Source organism: Lichenostomus cassidix, chromosome 11, assembly GCF_008360975.1.
Source record: "Lichenostomus cassidix isolate B80296 chromosome 11, HeHo_3.0, whole genome shotgun sequence".
In the NCBI taxonomy this organism is placed as follows: domain Eukaryota; kingdom Metazoa; phylum Chordata; class Aves; order Passeriformes; family Meliphagidae; genus Lichenostomus; species Lichenostomus cassidix.
In genome coordinates this window covers 13,597,818-13,615,063 of record NC_139492.1, presented here as the reverse complement: position 1 = coordinate 13,615,063, position 17,246 = coordinate 13,597,818, and the positions used below count along the sequence as shown (strand labels likewise).

General features: G+C 42.4%; 1 protein-coding gene and 1 long non-coding RNA gene across 2 annotated transcripts in view; one reads left to right on the top strand and one right to left on the bottom strand.

Annotated features, from left to right (window-relative positions):
- Nucleotides 1–2,034: 2,034 nt before the first annotated feature.
- On the bottom strand, nucleotides 2,035–12,604 carry DNAJA2 (DnaJ heat shock protein family (Hsp40) member A2). The gene is made up of 9 exons (XM_085071934.1): nucleotides 12,410–12,604; nucleotides 9,638–9,697; nucleotides 8,442–8,662; nucleotides 7,027–7,107; nucleotides 6,568–6,701; nucleotides 5,170–5,366; nucleotides 3,597–3,741; nucleotides 3,304–3,431; nucleotides 2,035–2,811 (listed from the first exon to the last, which is right to left on the bottom strand). Exons 1-9 carry the CDS (start codon nucleotides 12,485–12,487, stop codon nucleotides 2,623–2,625), a joined length of 1,233 nt encoding a protein of 410 aa, XP_084928060.1. The 5' UTR covers nucleotides 12,488–12,604; the 3' UTR covers nucleotides 2,035–2,622.
- A 119-nt stretch (nucleotides 12,605–12,723) lies between these two features.
- Nucleotides 12,724–17,246, top strand: part of LOC146432337 (uncharacterized) — a 136,989-nt gene continuing 132,466 nt past the window's right edge. The window contains exon 1 of the long non-coding RNA XR_014854559.1: nucleotides 12,724–12,877. This is a non-coding gene — a long non-coding RNA (uncharacterized LOC146432337). The remainder of the gene's footprint in view (nucleotides 12,878–17,246) is intronic.

Below are 17,246 nucleotides of genomic sequence, written 5' to 3'. Positions count from 1 at the left end.
TGCCCCATCCCTGAAAGTGCCCAAGGCCAGGGACTTCTAAAAATCTTTCCAGGTGAAGCTGCCAGTCCAGCAGTTGCTCTGCTGTGGGTGCTGCAGCACTGACAGGACTTGAGGATGAATTTACCTTTTACTCTTATAGTGGCAATTCCAGTTAAAATGTTTTCGCTGCAGTAAAGGGTGGTATGAAAGACTACTACAATCCTAAAACTAAAACATTAGTTTAAGAATGAAATCCAGCTTAGTTTTTCTTCTGTTCTGCTTCCACTCTGCTTTAGTTGACGAAACATAGGTTACAAGTCTCAGATAAGGAAAAAAAGTTTTCAAAGGTATGGGTAATGTGGTAAAGGAAATAAAATTACTAAAGCTAAATTAAAACTGTACTCCCACTTGGTTACCAGCAAATACGGGCAGTTTCTTCCTTTCAGCTTCTTGAGCCCAGTACTAAAGATATAAAAAAGTATCAGTTAGAAAGAGTTCTAATACAGTCGTGATCATGTCTTCTACCTCCCCCCCCAGAATACTCATTTGTTTATAGTAGCACTTCTAACACAAGTACCTAAGTTGCAGCTGTGTATTACTGGGAAGCCTCAACTAATGTTTATTTGATTATTCACAGGACACTCCCATTAGTCTAGTTAAAGTCCAGCTACACTAAGAATTTAATTTCATCAGTAAACTACTCAAGCATTAGTAATTAGTAGTATATTACTTACAACTTAACACATTAAAACCAAGACAGTGCAGACTGAGAATTTGTGTGAAGTACTTCTATACAACTTGGTAAAGGGAGATTCCAGTTATAAGGGCAACTCTGAAGGAAGTCAGTGAAAGCTGCTGTGGGTAGGAGCCCAAATTAATGCCAGCTCAGGACTACCCTACAGTGATCAACTCTTCCCCCAGCCCTTCACTTCAACTATCTGAAGTTACCATGAGTCCCTTCCTCTCTTCCCCCTAAAAAAAAAAAAAATGTGAAAGGGGATTAAAGGTTTAGAGTATTACTCCTATTTTCCAAGGATGTGTATTACTTAGAAGCAGAAGACAGGCATTGCAATTGTTTAAGCATTACAGGTTAGGACTGACTCCTTGGAGAGATCAGTCAGGAGAAAGGATCAACATGTAACCATGGTTTCACAAAAAGCAACCTCAAGCTTTAATAAATGAAAAGACCCACTAGAGAATGCCACATCATAAAGTCAATAGTGAAATACAGATCAAACAGTATTTATTTTTGCTTCATTTTTAGAGTCTATAACAAGGATGTTCAGCAACACTCAAATGCCAATGCCTACCCAAGCACATTGAAACCCTTGGAGTTTGTCCCTCCAACCTCATTAATAAAGTGTCAACAACTATCAGAGAAATAACTAAACAAGTCACACTTCAGATTTGTAAAGAAAAGTAGAGCTTCAACTTTCTCACTTAAACAGGAGAGAAACCTTGCTATAGAGGCAGCTTACCAACCCAACACTGTTCATGCACAACAGTTCCTTAGTTAAGGTCACATTTTTGCTTTGTTCTGGCATTTTTGCCCATTAAAAGTAATAGAACTGAAGCTGGAGAACTTAGTATCTTCATACTTAAACCAAAGTGCAAACTACTAGAAAAGTAACAAAACCATCTACATTTTTTATGTTTCCAGGTTAAATACTTTTTTTAAACTGGAAACATTTCTCTAGGAAGTGAGGCTGAATTAGGCTTTGAATAGGATTCAAAGGCTAAGAGAAAGACACCATTATTTCAGAATTTAATCATTCCCCATTTAAGGGGTTTGTTATCTTTAGACTGAATTCATATATTCTTGTGTTTTGTTCACACAAAGAGGACATGGCTGCAGCCTTCCCTGTGCCCATTTAGTCATCTTTCATTTCAGGAAGAGACTGGAATGTGGCACACAGCTATTATCTAACCTCCACCTAGTCTTAAAGCAGCTTCAGCCTCCCTGTGTTTTATAAAATATCTATCATCTACATAGTCTCTTCAATACACAGACTAGTTAAAGCCACTGGAAAAGTAAGAGTTACAAGGCAAAAGAAATATATTATACACCAACTGCTTTTATTTCATTTCATTTCAGAAACCGTTCACAAGATGGTAGAAAAAACTTACAACCACTTCTAATTTAGTCTTTCATTGTTCCCAGTCAGCTCTAAACCCATTATGTGCAAAGCCCATTTACCATGCATCTAGATGATAGATACAGGCTATGAAATTCTTGATTCTACTTGTAGCAGCTTATGCAGGTGCAGCCAAATACCAAGCCTCAGGACAAATTGTACACAAACTTTACAATGTAGAATTTGAATTTAAAATATGAAACTTAAAATCTACACAAAACTGGTAAAAATCAAGCACAGATACGAGGACAAACTTAAAACCCATGTGAAAAGGAGTCTCGTCTTCCTTTCAAGTGCTTTATTCTGCTACACAGTCAAAATGAAGATGTAAGCTTGTGGTTAGTTTAAATTACACTCTGTAGATACTATAGACCAATTTAAAAGTTACACATACAGCAATAGATGTCCATTGGTTCATCTGGATTACTTATACAATCCAGCTGGATTGTTGAAAACAAGTCAGGCAAAATTTGAAAGAAAATCCTTGTGCAACTTTTTAGACAAATGTTTACTGGTGGGCACACTGTACCCCAGGTCCATGATGGCTGCTTTCTTCATCAGAACTATCATTATAAGCTTCACGTCTCTGGCCACCACCTGAACCACGAGTGGTATCAAATTCTTGAAGATCTACCTCTTCTGCATCACCAATTACATTGGGAAATTCTGGTCTAGCTGGCAGAAGATCTTCAAGTTCCTGCCCCAAAGAAAGAAATGTGTTCAGTATTGCATCTACAACTGCTAAATAAAGTGACCAGTTTCCTACAACTTTGAGACACCTCTAAAAGCAGGTTTAGAAGTCTATGCTGATGAAAGCCCTGAACTGCAGAGTCATTTAAAAGTATTTGTATCAACTGAGAGACACCACTTCTAGAAAACCAACAGCTCCACATATCATCAAAAAATAGTGCAATCAGTAAATACAGCTGCACTCTCTAAACTTATCAGACAGCAACAGAAAGATTCTTCCTCCTGCCCTCGTCTGTGTACCCTCTGCACAGCTCTTAAACACAGCTTCCATAAATTCATATTCCAAGGGGTATTTCTACGTAACACATGGCCCATAAAAAAGGCTAAAAGAACCTGTATCTAAATTTAAGCATTGAAAGCAAGCCTGTGAGGTAAAACATAGGCTCTTTGCACACTCTGTCAAGTAATACACCACATTTATGCTTGAAAAACTACTTACTGAAAGCTTTTCTGGGCTAATCCAGTTGTTTTCAGGAAACTGAACATCAAATTTAATGTAGAGATCCCCCTTCTCAAAAGGATTGCGATACTGTGGCATTCCTTCCCCTCTGACTACACGAACACAACCTGGAATTCAAAGAGAAGTAAGCAGTGCAGTGCTACAGCAGAACCATTCTCCATACAATTCTGTTTCCCCAGCCTAAGTTCAGTTAACAGGACAACAAGGGTGGGATTAAGTGCTGAACAACCATGAAAGCATAAACAAACAAATCCTTACTAGGTCAAGTTTACCTGGTTCAATTACTTTTCCAGGAGGATATTTAACCACAATCTGACGTCCATCAAGGTGCTTAAATGTGAACTGAAATCCACACAGTGCTTCAACAAGTCCAATCTTGTGTGTCATATGCAAATCATTCACATCCCGCTGGAACACCTGGGAAACAAAAAAGGAAATATCCTTTCTAGTGCTATAATCACAACTCCATCAGACTCATTATTGAGAGTTCATTATTATTTATCCTTAAAATTCAGTATCAGAGCAACAGCCTTTGTATGAAGAGAATTTGATTCTGTTAATTCAGACAGCTTAATGTGCTTGGGAAGTTTGTGCCTGACAAAGTGTCATCTAAGATAAGCCAAACCACACCACAAACTGAGGTAAGGCTCAAATTAAAGCAGCCCTGTACAGCAGCACTGCTCTTTCATCCCCACCATCTTCCACACAAGCAAACTATAAACAAAACTAGTAACAGTTTGACACTATTTCCCCTGCACTGGAGGTATATAAACCACATCTGTATTTCTCAGCTCTTGTCCTCATGCATATCTGCTTTAGCTGCCTTGACCTACAGCACGACTTTGATCACTTAGTCCACAGCTGTCAGAAGTGATCTTTAAGCCACATAACTCAGGATTCTTAATCAGAGTAAATCTTAAAATTTATCCACTGGCAGAACCATGAGTCCCATCTCAAGGGAAATTTTAAGAACACAAAGTCTAGTTTTACTCACTAGGACAAAGTACAGACTGACAGATTAGCAGTCCTTGACAAAGCTTTGAAAAGCATACGAAGTACCTAATTAGCAGCTAACCAACATTATACCCTTAATATATGACTGGAGTTTAAATTTGTACCCCATGCTACTCTGTAATAACAGAAAACCCCTCCACAAGTGTAACACACAAACTACTCCTTATTTCATCAGAGTAATATCTGGCATTTTTAATAGAATTAAAAAAGGAGCGGTCACCTCAACTCTGCCTCAGATGAGTTTTAACAGGAGATGATAAATTGCAATATTTAATTCCAAAGTGCACTGTATATAGGCCAGAATACAGTGAGCATAAATCTTAACAGGTCAGTATAAAATAATAATGTTTGTTTTGTTAAGTGAATCAGCAACATCACCATTTTGTGTTATTTCCAGAACTGCAGTAGCAGACACAGAAAGCACCATCTGGGGATTTTATCAGGAGTTCCCTGCCATGTCACAAGACATGGAAAAAAGCAACACTTAGCATTTTGTTAGTGTCACAAGGAAAGCAGATTAAAGTTAACATCCTGAATAGCTCTTCACTGCATTTACTGTATCAAAGTCAGGCTGAGCTTATCTGAGAAAGCTACCTCTTATTAGCATTAGGAGGCACCAGAAGCTGCCTGTCTTCTGGCTAAGGACTTGCTCAGTTTTTTTCTGGCTCACCATGAAAGCCACGTTACACACTAGAAATCTATTAAAAGCTATTCACCATCTCTCCCAGAGCTGCAACTGTATCAATTACTTTAAATGAATGGCCATCTATATAACTTAAATATTAACAACTGGAATAAAAGGCATTTAAAAGATAAACTCAAAAGCATTACCTCATTCTCCTTCTCTTGGAGTAAAAGGACAATATCGCCTGGTTCCACACCTGGAGCCTGATCTGCTTCTCCACTGAATGTAATTCTCTGTCCATGTTTCATGCCTTTATCTACATGGACTTCAAGTATTTTTACCTCTTTGATCACCTTCTTCCCTTCACATTTTTTACAACGGTCTTTTTCATTAATTACTTCACCTAAAATAAAGACAAATTTTGAGTTCAGCAATTTTGACATAGCTGCATCCAATTACTAAAAAAACTATCTGAAAACAAGCTGAAGAATTTCTGCAACACAAGTAGTGATTTAGATGTAGCTTTATGAATTCCCCACAAGAGGAAAGCCAGGCTTCATGTACCCTAGCTGGGACAGGGGGAAGGAAGGGGAAAAGAAAGTTCCCTGACTGCCTCATCTCCCAGTATATCCCCACAAGACAGTACTGTGTAAATGCAGCCAGCAGAACTAGAGTCTTGCATACAGAAACATGGGAAGAGAGCTGGTCACATCAGATTCACCCCATAAAGGTATTTATTGTTTCCAGCCACCTGAGGGATGACAATCCAAAATGGCTTCAATGCCGTGTTCTACCTCACCTTTATTTTTCCAGTAAGCTCTTGTCTTTATACACAGTAACCAAATGTTACTGTGTATGGGCTGTAAAATTTCAGTACTAAGTGCCACAAGCAGATGCACTTGGCTTAAAATATTAAGCTTCTCAGCTTAAACCACCTTTCTGTGAAACAAAGCATAACACTATGATGCAGTTGAAACCACAAAATATGTAGGTTAGGCATATGAAATGTTAAAGACAACATCATTTATGAAATGTTTTGACAAGTCACAAAATACAACTCTTGGCAGGTTTAGTGTTGTGACGAGTAAAACCCTCCACAAGGTGATGTTACTACTCTGCCAACTGCAGAAGACCTAAAATGAAATTGTATAAAGTGCTGAACTTGTTCCCCCCAAACAGAACCAATTCAGCCAAAGATATCATCTTAATTTGAAGAAATTAAAAATTCAACTTTAGACTCCCGTTTTTAACCTACAACTGTCCTTGGATATCAGGAGATGCAAAAAGACAAAGAGCTGCTAAATCAGCAACATCCTGGGTTTTTACTTTAACACAAGAGTAATAGCAGTAAGTAATATTCACATCTGAGTGTTTTTAGAGATAATCAGTCCCTACTGTTTGAGCTTCTAGGCTGCTTTTCAGTACATTAAACACTGCAAATCTTGCTGCTGTTCTGAGGGAAACGATTTCTCCATGCTGACATCAGAGTGTGATGCAGCTGACTGGGGAAGGGCAGAACTGTCCTGGATAAGTTCCTCCTGAGATTTAAGCAGGAGGCTGGATCCAAGCAGGCACATTTAGTAACAGAGCAGAGGCTGGCCTACCTTCTCCATTGCAGTCGGAGCACACGGACTGCATCTGCTGCACCATGCCCGGGGCCAGCTGTCGGATCATGATGCGCACACCTCGGCCCCGGCAGGCGTTGCACTTCTGAACGGAGCCAGCCTTCCCTCCCTGCCTGCAGCACAAAGCACCAGTTGCAAGGAAAGTGAGTTCTTCACAAAGGTGCAAGCAGAAACCCCCTCCATCGGTAGGTTAACATGCCTACATGCCCAACTGCACTGCCAATTGCAATTAGGTTCTCTGCTCTCCCACCCTGCCCCCACACAAAGCCCTTGAATAGTTCCAGTTCCATCAACAGTATCATTCAAGTTCAACAATTTGCTGGTCTGAAAGCAGGCTCCAGTAAGTCAAATACTGATAAAGATCTGACACAGGAGACCCTTCATTACACTAGCTGCCAACAAAGCAACCAGAGAACTCAAAAATACAAACAAACTTACCCATTACATGCACTACAAAGGACATTCTTGCTAAGTTGTAGTTTAGTTGTCTTCCCATTATACAGATCTTCTAAAGAGACTCTACAAGATAAAGCATTTCTCCTGGGTTACCATTTAACAACTTACTTTCCCCATGTAATTAAAATACTTGCCTAGGACAAATTAAAAAAACACACAAAAACAAAAACCCAAACGCCCCCCCAAAAACAAACAAAAAAGCCCCCCAAACCCACAGATATTCCTAAAAAGACTAAATCTGCCATAAAAATAAGATTTTAAAGCACCATTTCGGCTTTCACAAAGTTACTGAAAAAAAATTCCAAACATATCAACATACATGTGTAAATCTGTACACAGTTTCAGACAAAAGCTGTAATTTAATCAGAAGAAACCAGATAGGATTGGTTGTGTTTCTCAACAGGAAACAAGCTTATCTAGAATTTTAGGTGTTATTACACAGTCATAATTAATTATTACTTTTAATTCTACCAGGCAGGTGAGAAACAAACCTCTGTAAACAGACAATATTTACGGCACAAACACGTAAGAACATATATAAAACACTTCCTAATGTATTGGGCTTTCTACACAATGGAGTTTAGTGGGGAAGGGTTAGCATGTCCCCAAAGCCACTTAGTTTTTTAATGTTTCTCGTAAAAGGACTTGTTAGTGGATAGAAATTTCAACCCAATGTATAGACAAAAGGTTGCCTGGCATCAGTATTTACAAACAACAACAAAATCAAAGCTTATTAATAATATACCATGCAGTACTGGCTACCTAACTATGCAAGCATGTGAAATTAAACAGACTTCACTAAGCACGGTTTGCCAACAGGAAAGATGTTGCTTAACTGAAGTTCTTAAAAAGGACCTGCTCAGCAGGCAAAAAGCCAGCCATGACTGCAAGAAGAGATCTACAAAACACAATTAGATGTGATATTCAAGAACAGCTTTGACAAAAAAGCAAAAGCAAAACCAAAGCCGCCACACACACTTTTCCATTAATTATGAGGTTCAAGCATAGTTCCAGCTGGCATTGCACTATGCATGCAAGTCCTTCCAGAGCACCTCCACCTTCCCAAGAATCTGCCCAGGGAGTAACACTTGGCTGTTAAATGCTTTTTTCAGATTAGAACTACCAAACATAATTAAGGAGCAAAACAAAGAAAATAAAGCTAACAAAGTACACACATTTGAATAACCTGGCAAAGTATTTAGTAGTCTCTAGATTAACCAATCATGAAAAGTAACTCCAGATGACTGGTCCCTGCTCTACACACAACATGCAGGTCTCAAAAGTAGTGCAGACTGCAGAGGATCTCAACTGAGAAGTGTATCAAGAATAGAAACCAGCAGCTTTAAGTACTGATCAGGAAAGCTTCAAAACACAAGATGCAGCATCAAAATACTCACTTGAGTGGATGCATCATATCTTCTCCTCTTCTTCTACCATTGCGACTTCTACTCTGGCCACCCATGAAATTGAACAATCCGCCCCCAAAGATATGGGAGAAAATATCGTCCATTCCACTGCTTCCACTCCCTTCTCGGAGCCCCTGCTCTCCATATCTATCATACAACTCACGTTTCTCAGGATTTGACAATACTTCATAGGCAAAGCTTATTTCTTTGAACTAGAAGAGGAACAAAGTCAAAACAGTGCATGGTAATTTAGAATTTCAAGGCAGCATTTGACTAGTTTCTCCCCCGACATGAACACCTATCAATTAGAAAGGTGTACAATGAAACACTTTTCCACCCTCATTCTAACATAGCTTACTCTAAGCAAGTCAGAGACTTGGGCTTAGTTACATTACATCTTACCATAAAATAAGAAATTTTACTGCAAAACTTAGCAGGCTTTGTTCTTCACTAGTGTAAGACATATTTCTAACAAAAAAAAAAAAATTCCAACCAAAGAAAATACCCAGGCCAGGTACACAAGACTGCAGAAGCCAAAAGGCAGAATACCCAACAGTTACATACTAACAGCAAAGACTTCAGGATGTTGAGTGCTTAAAATACACTAACAATTAAGTAGCTTACTGAAATGTATATTAATGTATTTGGCTCTACGGCAAGTTAGTATCTTTTCACAGTCATCCCTGCTCACCTCTAAGCAGCCATCAGAACTTCAATTTTGTTAATCAGCTGAGTCAACTTAATTGACAACTTTTAAATTGCATTTAGCAAAACAAATCTAATTTAACCTTCCCACATATGTAATTTGTTTTATGCTGCAGCAGTTTTAAGAACCTCTACACATACATTTTTCCATATTAGAAAAACTTGAACAAATGGCAATCTTCTTCATATACCTACATAGATGCCAGCTGACATTATCTCAGCAAATGATAGGCAGTTTTTTCCTCAGAGTTACCTTCTCAACCAATCTCACTCAGCCAACTGCTACATTTTGTCATGAGGTACACTGGCAAATTTTGAGACTGGAGAGAAGTTGACCAGACAGGGTTCCCTCTCACAGTTATTCTTGAACAACTTGAACAGCAAGCCCCCAACAGCTGTATTCAATTCCTTAGATGCTACTGTAATAGCAAACTTAAAGCATTAAAAAAAAAAAAAAAAAAAGATGAGTAAGTCTTTCTTACTTTGTCCCCTGCATTTGGATTCTTATCAGGATGGTATTCCTTGGCCAGTTTTCTGTATGCCTAGTTGAGAAAGGTAGAAAATTAGTTTAAATTTCCATTAATCAGTTCTTTCCTGAGAAACTCAAGTAGTGTCCCCAGGAAGAAAGAAAATCCTAATAAAGCAAAGGGAAAATACTCTGGTGTTTCAAAGTCACTCATACATTGATACAACCCAAAAAAATTTTGACATTGCTACATGCATAAATTAACTACACTTGTATTTAAACACAGCTATGGCACACAATAGCTAGAACTAGTTTTCCTGCTTATCCTCATTGACTTACAGGGAGAATCGCATTTGACTTTCATTAAAATTACTTATTCTTTAGAGCACACTCAAACCCTACACCACAACAGTGAATTTGAACCTGTTTGTCTTTGCCCTCAATCACAGCAGTGCAGTAACAACAAAATGGCTGCCTCAGCTTCTCACTGAACCCTACAACCACTCCTCACAACAATCAGTTGGTTCTTCCCTACCTATCAATAATGGAAGAGCTCTCCTCACTTTGAGCTAAGTATATGAGTTACACATGCAGAAATGTACATAGCACTGCTTTCATTTAACTTAATCACAGTAAACCAGTAGGAGGGGTAAGTACAGCCAGATTTCCAGAAGGGACTTTCCAAAATGCTTTTTTCTGACCAGTACTTTGACGCTCAGGACCAACACTGGTTCTTCAGCAGCCCTTCCTCTGTTCTGCTTACACTTGAGACGATCAAAGCAAGTAACATAGCAGGCAGAGACTTTTCCACTGGAGTTAACGACAGTAAAAACATCAACCCTTCCTCTAGTCCACCTCAACACTCCTCAGAAACAATCAGGGGACACATATTAACAAATTACATAGTATACATTCCTTTATTTTTCAAATTACACCTATTAAAAAAGCTAGTGATACTACTGCAAGAAACTGAAATACCAGCTCTTGGAGAGGATTTTTCAAATGCCTTATTTCTGAATAACTGAGCACCTAAACTAACTCTTTAGAACTACAATGTTAAGAGCTTTACACAAAAAGCTTTTCAGAGACCACAACTTCACAACTTTTGAACAAGTAAATTTCTTTTTTTATATCGGTACATTTATTTTTCATTACTGATTTTATCTTGAAACACTGTACTTCTGCATTCAATCAAGACATGATATAGAACTAATGAAATAAAAATGTTGATATTACAAGCCTAATATTCTAAAGCATAATAAGTGTAAAAACCAAAAATCATACATTTTACTGGATAACTCACCCATCAGGAACAAAACAATCTTTCACAAACCCATGTATTCTGTTATAATGGATTTTCCCCATATATTTTAAGGAGTCTGACCAAGAAAAAAACAAAACACTAAACCTAATAACCTAAGTGACATTATCTAATCAGAAAAAAAGGAGCTTGCTGCAATGGTCATCTTTAAAAAGAGAAAGCCCTCACATCTTTGCTGATAACAGCATTCCAGGCCAGAGCAACTTTAAAAAGTACCCATGGCCCCAAAGGAAGCCACCACTATTTATTTCACCAGAACCAGATCCAGAATCAAGGTCTACACTGGCAACATACATAACATGTAACTCCAGTAAAAGTTAATTTAGCCACTGTTAAAGCCTGTTCTCTGAGCCCCTTTTGACTAAAATATCGATTCATTTTCACTTTTTCTATACTTTCATACAGGTTAAGTACCAGATTTTAAAGCATCCATGAAACCTCTCAATGACAAGATACAGATGAACTCATTGCTGTTGCAGACAGCTGCAAACTTTACATCCCATGATTAGTCTAATATGTGGTAATTAATACTGGGTGGTGCAGGCTATCCTAGCAGAAAACTGCTCTGGTTTTCATTCTTACAGGATGCAGATAGTTTAAGAAAACTCTGTAAGTAAATAAAATATTCTAGTGGACAATGCTGTACACAAAAGTCAACCTCCTCACCGCCTGCCTTCCATCTCCAGCCCAATTTCAACACTGCAATTGCCTATCCCTGCACAAATGAGGCTGCCGCGTGCATGCCGGGTAAGGCGCAGTTGTTGGTGCCAGCACCACCCACCCGCGGAAGCCACTGCTAGTGAACCGTCTGGTTCATTCTCCTCCCTCACGTGTAAACGGTCATTAAGGCCTTCCACAAAAAAAAAAAAAAAAAAAAGAAAGAAAAAAAAAAAAGAAAGGCTTTATACGCTACAGGATGGAATTGCTATAGTGACGACCTAGCTCCAAGTTTTCACCTCCCCTCTTTGTTTACCTCGCCTTGTCGCTTTCGGCCTGGGAGGAATCGCATCTCTGAACGAAACCGAATCCTCCCAAGGCCTGCACGTGGGGCAGACAATGGCACCGGTGGGGATCCACCCGCAGCGATTCTCAGCCCCGAAAAGCCCTTGCGGCCGCGCACGGCGCGGTGCGGCGGGGGCGGGACGAGCCGCGTCCGCCCGCGCCCGGAGCCCACGCGGGACGCGCCGGGACAGGAAGGCGGCAGCACGGCCAGGCCTGGCCGCCCCCTCCTCCCGCCGGGCCCTCGCCCTGCCCGCGGCCTCCCCCGACCGCCCGGCCCCGGGCGCGGCCTGCGGGGCACCGCACAGCGCCGCGCCCGCCCCGCAGGCCTCAGCCCCGCCGCCCGCAGGCTGCCCCTCGGCCCCGCTCGGCCCCGCTCCCCTCGCCGCCCGCCCGCGGGGCCCTGCCCGGCCGGGCCCACACCGCCCCCCACCCCGCCGGCGCCCGGCCTCCGCCCCTCCGCCGCACCTTCTTGAGCTCATTGTCGGAGGCGCCGGGCGGCACGCCCAGGATGTCATAGAGCTTCGTGTCGGCCACGTTGGCCATGGCGGAGCGGCGGCGGGGCCGAGCGGGGCCGGGCGGGCCGAGGGCGGCGCGGGCAGGGCCGAGACCGGCGGCAGGACACGGACACGGACCGGCCGCGACGTCACCGCGCACGCGCTGCGTCACCGCGCCGCGACGCGCGAGGCGCTCGGCCCCGCCCCCGCGGCCCCCCTGACCCAGTTCCGGCGCGGCGCGCTAGGGGGCGCTGTGCGCGGGGGCTGTGAGGGCGCGGGCGGCGCGAGCGCGCGGGGAGTGCCAGCGAGCGGCGCGGCGGGAACGAGCGGCGCCCTCAGCTGTCCGCATGCTATGTACGGGGCCAGGGGCGTTGGGAAACGCCTCTGAGACTGTCCAGCCCAACCGCGGACCCAACACCTCCATGTGGACCAGACCATGGTACTGAGTGCCCTGTCCAGTGTCCAGTCTTTTGTTAAACACCCCCAGGGCCGGTGACTCCACCACCTCCCTGGACAGCCCGTTCCACTAACCACTTCTTCATCTAACCACTTCCTGTGAAGAAATTCTTACCTTATGTCCAACCTGCCATCCCCAAATGTAGCTTAAGACTGTTCTCTCTTCCTGTCACATCCTCCCATACTGCCTGGGAGAAGACCCCGACCCCCTCCTGGCTATGCCCTCCTTCCAGGGAGCTGTAGAGGGCGATGAGTTCACCCCTGAGCTTCCTTTTCTCCAGGGTGAGCCCCTCAGCTGCTCCCCATCGGACCTGTACTTCTGACCCTTCCCCAGCTCCACTGCCCCTTCTCTGGACTCGCCTCAGCACCTCAATGTCCTTCCAGAACTGAGGTGCCCAGGGCTGGACACACAGCTTCAGGTGTGCCCTCACCAGTGCCCAGTACAGGGGGACAATCACTGCCCTGGTCCTGCTGCCACACTTGCTGATACAGGCCAGGTGCCATTGGCATTCTTGCCCACCTGGGCACGCCTGGCTCATGTTCAGTCTTTGTCGGCCAGTACCTCCAGGTCCTTTTCCACCAGGCCCTTTCTATCCATTCTGCCCCCAGCCTGGAGTGCTGCAGGATGTTATTGTGGCCAAAGGGTAGGAGTGCCACTTGCCCTTGTTGAACCTCATACTGTTGGTCTTGGCCTGAAATTTCGAACCTGGAATGTCACTGTCTGTGCACACACTTCCCCCGAGCCCCCAGCTCCTGCCTCCCCTGGTGTGTCACTGAGGAGCATGGGGCGCCTGCACACTGACCTGCTGTCTGCCCTCAGGCACCAGTGCGTGTTCCTTTAGGGACATATTGCTAAGTAGTTATAAATAGCACTGGTACCCATCTGCTCTGGCTTTGTGCTTTGCTCCACTGCTGGTATCTGAAGCACCAGTTGCTGTGTGGGGCCCAGAGTGACTCACAAAGCACACTGGCCCAAGGCCCCAGCTGGGCACCACTCTTAGCAGGTAAATGAAAAGCTGGATTGCATTTAATTAGATGTTTGTCTCTTAAAGCCTGGCTAGTAGAGCGGCTCCTGAGCCCTTCCTCAGCTGTAGTCTCTTGGTTGTTATCCAGCAGGGCCTGCTGGAAGGCTCTAAGAGCTGTGGCAGGTGTGTGGCTGAGGGTGATGGCATGGGGTTTTCATGAAGGCAAAACCCAAAAACTGGCTTTTTGGCTTCTCTCTGGGTAAGCCTAAGTTGTGCCTCAGAGGGTGCTCCCTGAGGCAAGAGGTGAGCAAGCCTGAGGCCTGAGGACAGGCTGCTGGGAAGAGATTACTGGCCTGACATATGAGAGAGAACAGAAAAGGCCCTTTGAAATGATTATTTGGCTTGTGGCATAGAAATTTGAATTGGTCCTTTACCTAAGGGGAACAGATCTGAGTGCTTGAAGGCTCGTTCCCTCTTTGTCTGTCAGGGTACCCTTCATCTTGACACACTTCCTTGTGGTTGCAGTGGCTGGACTGGGAGGTAATATCTGCTGGTGGCTTCTCTGCTGCTTCTTGGGCAGGCATTTATGGGGCCCTAAATTCCATCAATGTGTTTATTGGGTCTGTAATAATCTGGTTCAGTAGATGATGGTAATACCTGCCTCTGGTGGTGTAGGTGTGGCAGCAGTCGAGAGCTTCAAATGAAAATGGAAACTAGTTTTGTAGGGAGGAAAAGAGTGGCAGAGCAGAGAATGGCTACTGGAAAGACAGTCTGGACTGTATGGACATACACGGACTGTAATTATTAGTCTGGTGCAGAAATGCACAGAAAGAAAGAAAAGCCCTTGTAAGGAGAGGTATTTTTCTTTGGTGCTTTTGGGGGCTGTTTGTACACCCTTTGGGAATTTCATGGTTTAACTTATGTGGCTAAACCCAGGAAGGCTTCACGATTTGCTTTACCCATGCATTACTTGGCTTCATCTTTTATTTTGGTAAGACTAAATTCAGCTGCTCTAAGAACTGTCTGCCATGCATACCTAGCCTGAATGTTTTGGATTATACTTACAGATTGATATATTTCTAGAGAAGATTTTTTTGTGTGTTTTTGTCATACAGGTTTTTCTTTTTAGTGGACAGTCAGGTAGGAAGAAAAGCTAGGAGTGTGTTGAGGAGTGCTTCTTTGCTCTACTGGTCAGATTTGCATTTTTATGAGTTAAGCAGAATCAGCAGGACTGATATAAACAGTATTTAACATATAAGAAATACTTAGCATACCAGAGCATTTATATGTTTTCTTTGCATTAAAAAGAAAAACCTAAGGCTCTGAGAAGGTGGTTGCTCAAACCAGTGGGGTGCCATTCTTTTCTATGCCTGTAGGGAGGAAGTTCGCTCCAAGTATGATTCAGCCCAGCTTTGCCTGTCCTGGGAGCTGAGTGGCTTCTCAAGCCACTTGGCATCTTGAGACTATATTGGCAGCCAGACCATGAGCCAGCAAATCGATGGACTGTGGGGGTTGGAGGTGAGCTTGGGGTATCAGCTGGAGCACAAGCCCAGGAGGAAGTTTAGAAGCAGTGTTTACATAATTCTGCCCTGCCAAAACAGCCTTTTTACTACAGGCCTGGTTTATATCTTGATAATCAAGCTGTGTAATAAATAAGAAAATTCTGCTGGGATGGAATTTTACATTTTATTTTCAAGTGGAGGTAAGGAATCATAGTCTGGGATGATTTAACTTTTTATTAAATTCAAATGCAGATGAAGAGCAAGGTGATGCTTATTTTTCCTGCACACTGCTTTTACCACTGACTGAATACATTAGACACACAGCTGGCCATATCTCACCATTTAAATTCCTTCCAAAATATGTTCAAATTGAGACTTATCTTGGAGTACAAAAATGTGTCCTCTCTCGCTTTTTTGGTATCAGTTGCACATTCTTTGTTTTCCTTGTATGTCTCTTTCATTTTTAAAAAATATTTTTTTACTCTTCCAGATAAGAGCTTTTCATTTAGTTCTAATGCTGTTATTATCAGGCAATATGATAAAAAGCAGTTGCTATATGAAGGTTTGTTTCTTTCTAAAGAGACTGCATGATTCTCAGCTCTTTGAGGTATTGTTTTGGCCTTACACAGGCACCAAAAGGGACTATTCAAATTCAGTTATTGTTTCAGATTTTTTTTTTCATTCTTTACATAAAACAGATTTAATTTCTTTTTTAAAATGAAGCATTTTACTATGCTTTGTTAGAAATCAAATATATATTGATAATGCTTATCATTGAAAAATTGGAAAGAGATCAATTTCATGTTACTACAAATGAAATAGTTTCACTTCAGGCTTATTTATGGAGTTATGTGTTCAACATCTTAAAATGACAATATTACCAGGCATCACTAACTCCGGCTTTAATACTAAATAATTAAATTTAAATTTAAAAAGGTATTCAGTTTAAATACTGCTGAAGAATGTAGTTACACTGAAAAAAATAGCAGAGCCTATATGGGCATTGCTTTGAAGTGTTTTTGGGATCAGCTTTTATCAGATAAAGCAGTTGGTGTATCGTGCACACCATCTGATTTCTAGAACTTTTCCGCCACAGAAAGCAAGCCAGTAGAGAACAAAGAAAGAACATGAAATTTGTAGAGAATATGAGGACTCTGAAGAGCCTGTAAGGAAGCAGGCAGCTGTAAAAGGCACAACAAGCAGAGCCAGTCAGTTGTTCCCCCACTGATCAGGAAGAGTGCCCTGCCCACCTCTCCCTGAATTCTCCTGACCAGCGGAGCAAGCTGCAGTTTTTGTATGGTCAGAACAACAGGTTTGGTTTATTGTCCTGCCCGGGTGTGGTGATGAAACCCAAAGCTGCCTGACAGATACCTCTTTGCAGCACCAGGAATGAGTTGCACACCTCACTCCTTTTGCCATTTCCTGGCCGTGGTTTTTGCTGTCATTCCACCTCTGTTTTTCCACTGCAGTCTCCTCCCAGACAAACAACCCACCCCTAATGACTTATTCCCTATTGGCCCCAGTTTTGCTACATCTGCACTCAGATTTGGGTTGCTTAGATACTGTGATTTAGATAATCCCAGCCTTATATGGCGTTACTGACACGGTTACCCTGGGGCTGGTGGCCTTGTGTGACTTTAGTCCCTGGAAGGTCCCTGGCAGTCCCCTCCAATTCTCTCTGCTGTCTGCCAATTTCTCCTCTGACTCCTCCTGAACCACCTGTGGGATTCAGCCACCCTCACAGCACTGTCTGTAACTTTTGTCACCCTCTCATAGTGTTATTTGTAATTCCTAGTGATATTTTTTTATGTCACATCAGTAGTTTCACACATTTTGTTCAGTTAACTGAATCTCATGCCAAAGCTGACTCCCCAGGCTGTCATTT

Excerpts from the sequence above, each read along its gene's own strand:
- DNAJA2 (XM_085071934.1), bottom strand. The coding sequence starts at position 12,487 with ATGGCCAACGTGGCCGACACGAAGCTCTATGACATCCTGGGCGTGCCG. Across the intron at positions 6,702-7,026 it reads CTTTGTAGTGCATGTAATGG|GCAGGGAGGGAAGGCTGGCT; the intron begins GTAAGTTTGTTT and ends TTTGTGCTGCAG. Across the intron at positions 3,742-5,169 it reads TCCAAGAGAAGGAGAATGAG|GTGTTCCAGCGGGATGTGAA; the intron begins GTAATGCTTTTG and ends TTTGTTTCCCAG.